Source organism: Sinocyclocheilus rhinocerous, unplaced genomic scaffold, assembly GCF_001515625.1.
Source record: "Sinocyclocheilus rhinocerous isolate Xijiao unplaced genomic scaffold, SAMN03320098_v1.1 scaffold2105, whole genome shotgun sequence".
Lineage (NCBI taxonomy): Eukaryota > Metazoa > Chordata > Actinopteri > Cypriniformes > Cyprinidae > Sinocyclocheilus > Sinocyclocheilus rhinocerous.
In genome coordinates, this window is record NW_015653477.1 from 10,805 (window position 1) to 13,736 (window position 2,932).

A 2,932-nucleotide genomic window follows, 5' to 3' on the forward strand; every position below is an offset into this window, starting at 1 on the left:
GAACTCCTAGGGCTCTAGATAAGGTGTAGCCGGGAAACGAGTTTTAACTGCAAAATGAAGTGTAACTACCAAGTGAAATAGCACTGTACCATGGATTAACCTCACACACAAACAAGCGGTTGTGTGTCACACACATTCTAAACTGTGTCGCATACGTGCTACAGTGGGAAATGTAATCAAAGCATTTTTTCCTACCATGTGGTACAGCCCTGCATACACACAAAAACTACCAGAAATAGTCATAGCACAAAGTCATATTTTATTGAAACACATTCTGGTAAGTGTTAACAGTTACCCAAGATAACTTGTTTTACAATACATGACATTTACCCACCTGAGAATAAGTGACAGAACCTGAGCTGGACACAAGACACGGTTCGTTTTAGGATTGTCAATGCTTTTGAAGCAGAGGCTCCCCGTTACTACTAACATAGTGCCATCTACAGGTGTGGAGTTAAACAGCAGAGAAAGCTTTGTCCTTGAATGGGCATTAGAAAGGACATGAGTGTGTGGACATCAAGTTTCTGACGTCAGTCTGATTTGGATATTTGACGTCAATGTTTTATGTCAATATCAGGTCTTTTGAACATCATCTGGGACACATTTCAAAAGGAGCTGTGGCAAATCGATAGTGTCTGAGGCCCCAGTTAAGAGAAAATGCTACTTAAACTTAATCAGGCTGACAAAGAATTTATATTATGCAATAAATATCAATCAAACACAAATCACTGATGTCAATGTGATTTCAATATGACATCAATTTGACATCTAAACCATGACATAAATTAGATGTAAACTGAATGTCAAACACATTGGCCTGCATATACATTAAACCAATTTCAGTGTTAGTATTAACTTCATATTTTCACCCAATTACCACTGGAAGAAATTGCTGTCCAAACTGACCTTAAAATTATATTATACAGCATCTTGATTAAGTCTTGACTAACATTTGACGTCAAAATGATATCAATTGATATCAAGGTGCCCACTGGGTGGTGATTTATCCTGCCTGTATTACTACGCTTCTTTTAATAAAGCTGCACATGGATCCTCACTCCGTTGACCCCTCATTACAATCGTGGAGACATTTTAATCATCCACGATCAAAAATCATGATATTGCACATCCCTAGTCAAAACTCATTACAACTCTTACAATTTTTTCACATTGTAACAGATCTGAGGATTGTGTTGCTGGGTAAAACTGGATCTGGAAAGAGCGCTTCAGGAAACACAGTCCTGGGCAGAGATGAATTTACAGTGAAAAACTCTCTGATGTCAGCTTCAATGACCTGTGAGAAAAAAGAAGCAATTGTTGGTGGACAACCTCTATCAGTTACTGACTCTCCTGGCTTGTTCGACACTTCAATCAGTAATACAGAACTACAGACTTTAATAGAGAAGTGTATGAATCTGTCCGCTCCTGGTCCTCATGTGTTCCTGCTGGTTTTGAGATTAGGTGTGAAATTCACAGAGGAGGAGAAAAATGCTGTAAAATGGATTCAGGAGAACTTTGGAGAACATGCTGTAAAGTACACCATCGTTCTGTTCACTCATGCTGATGAACTGGATGGTAAACCTGTAGAGGAATATATCAGCAAAAGCACTGAGCTACAACAGCTAATTCAGACATGCTATGGCAGATATCACTCATTCAACAATGAGGAGAGAGATAATCGAGATCAGGTCATGGAACTGCTGAAAATGATAGAAAAAATGGTAAAGTTTAATGGAGGAAATCCCTACACTAATGACATGTATAAAGCAGCCCAAGAAAAGATTAAGAGGAAGTAGAAAGATGCAGGAAAGAGAGGATTAACAGCAGAAACAGCAACAGCGTATTGATGAGTACACTTTCCAGATCAGGAATAGTGGAATTGTACAAGATACAGTTATGTTATTTTAAGACTTGATTATTTTCTGCCTGACAAGAATATTTCAAAGAATTATAACTGAGCTGATACATTGTACATAATTCATTATATCCACCTTATTTTTCAACACAGAATTAAGCCGTTTTCTGTGAATGTGCGAGACTACTGGTTCATTAGCCACGGTAGGGAAATAACGAGAAGAATAACAAAGTGCAGTAAATGGTAAAACTGTTTGCATTACAAACCAGTGTGTTCATAGTTAAGATAATACATTAAAGTAACAGTAAGACACATTAGTTTTCAATATCAACCAGCAAAACATACAGCTAAAAATAGCTTGAGGCGGATGAGACCGGAAGCCGGACACATTACATTTACAATAAGGTGGATAAGAAAAACGGAATGTTTTGATGGTCTCTAAATTTTACTGTTTACTTTTTTCCTGTTGAATTGAGTCTCTGTATTATTATTGACTGATCTAATGTAATATTGAATGCCATGCTAATTCAGCCTAACCATTTAAATATGTTTTTTCTTTTTCGTTTAATATCATTCACAAGACATTTTCTCTTTTTATATTCTCTGTAATGTCACCTAGTAAAATGAATGAAAATAAACTGAGCTGCATGCTTTTCCAAAAGTCAGTGGAATTAAATTCTGTTTTTTTTAACTTCAAGTTGCCTTTTTCAATCTGTATTTGTCTGAATAAATCTCAAGAATGTGAGCATGCATATGAATGGTTTAATATGGCAAATATGCTGCCATACAAGTTCTCACCAACCAAACCAGACCCCAACCTGGAACTGTGTCCAAGCATTTCAAAGCACTTTATTTATAACTTTATTATTTGGCAAAAGTAAAAACACAAATTAATAAACATGAAAATAAAATAAATAAAAAACAACACACACACGCCAGATAAACCACTATGTCAGTGGTTCCCAACCATGTTCCTGGAGGCCCCCCAACACTGCATATTTTGTGTCTCTCCTTTGTCTGACACCCATTTCAGGTCTTGGAGTCTAATGAGCTAATGATCGGAATCAGGGGTGTTTG

At 36.8% G+C, this 2,932-nt stretch overlaps 1 protein-coding gene across 1 annotated transcript; it reads left to right on the plus strand.

Annotated features, from left to right (window-relative positions):
• Nucleotides 1-1,115: 1,115 nt before the first annotated feature.
• On the plus strand, nucleotides 1,116-1,796 carry LOC107716242 (GTPase IMAP family member 7). Its single transcript, XM_016522625.1, has one exon. It carries the CDS (start codon nucleotides 1,116-1,118, stop codon nucleotides 1,794-1,796), a length of 681 nt encoding a protein of 226 aa, XP_016378111.1.
• The last annotated feature ends 1,136 nt before the right edge of the window (nucleotides 1,797-2,932 follow it).

Bases quoted from the DNA above. Each gene is read 5' to 3' on its own strand.
- LOC107716242 (XM_016522625.1), top strand. From the start codon at position 1,116: ATGATATTGCACATCCCTAGTCAAAACTCATTACAACTCTTACAATTT.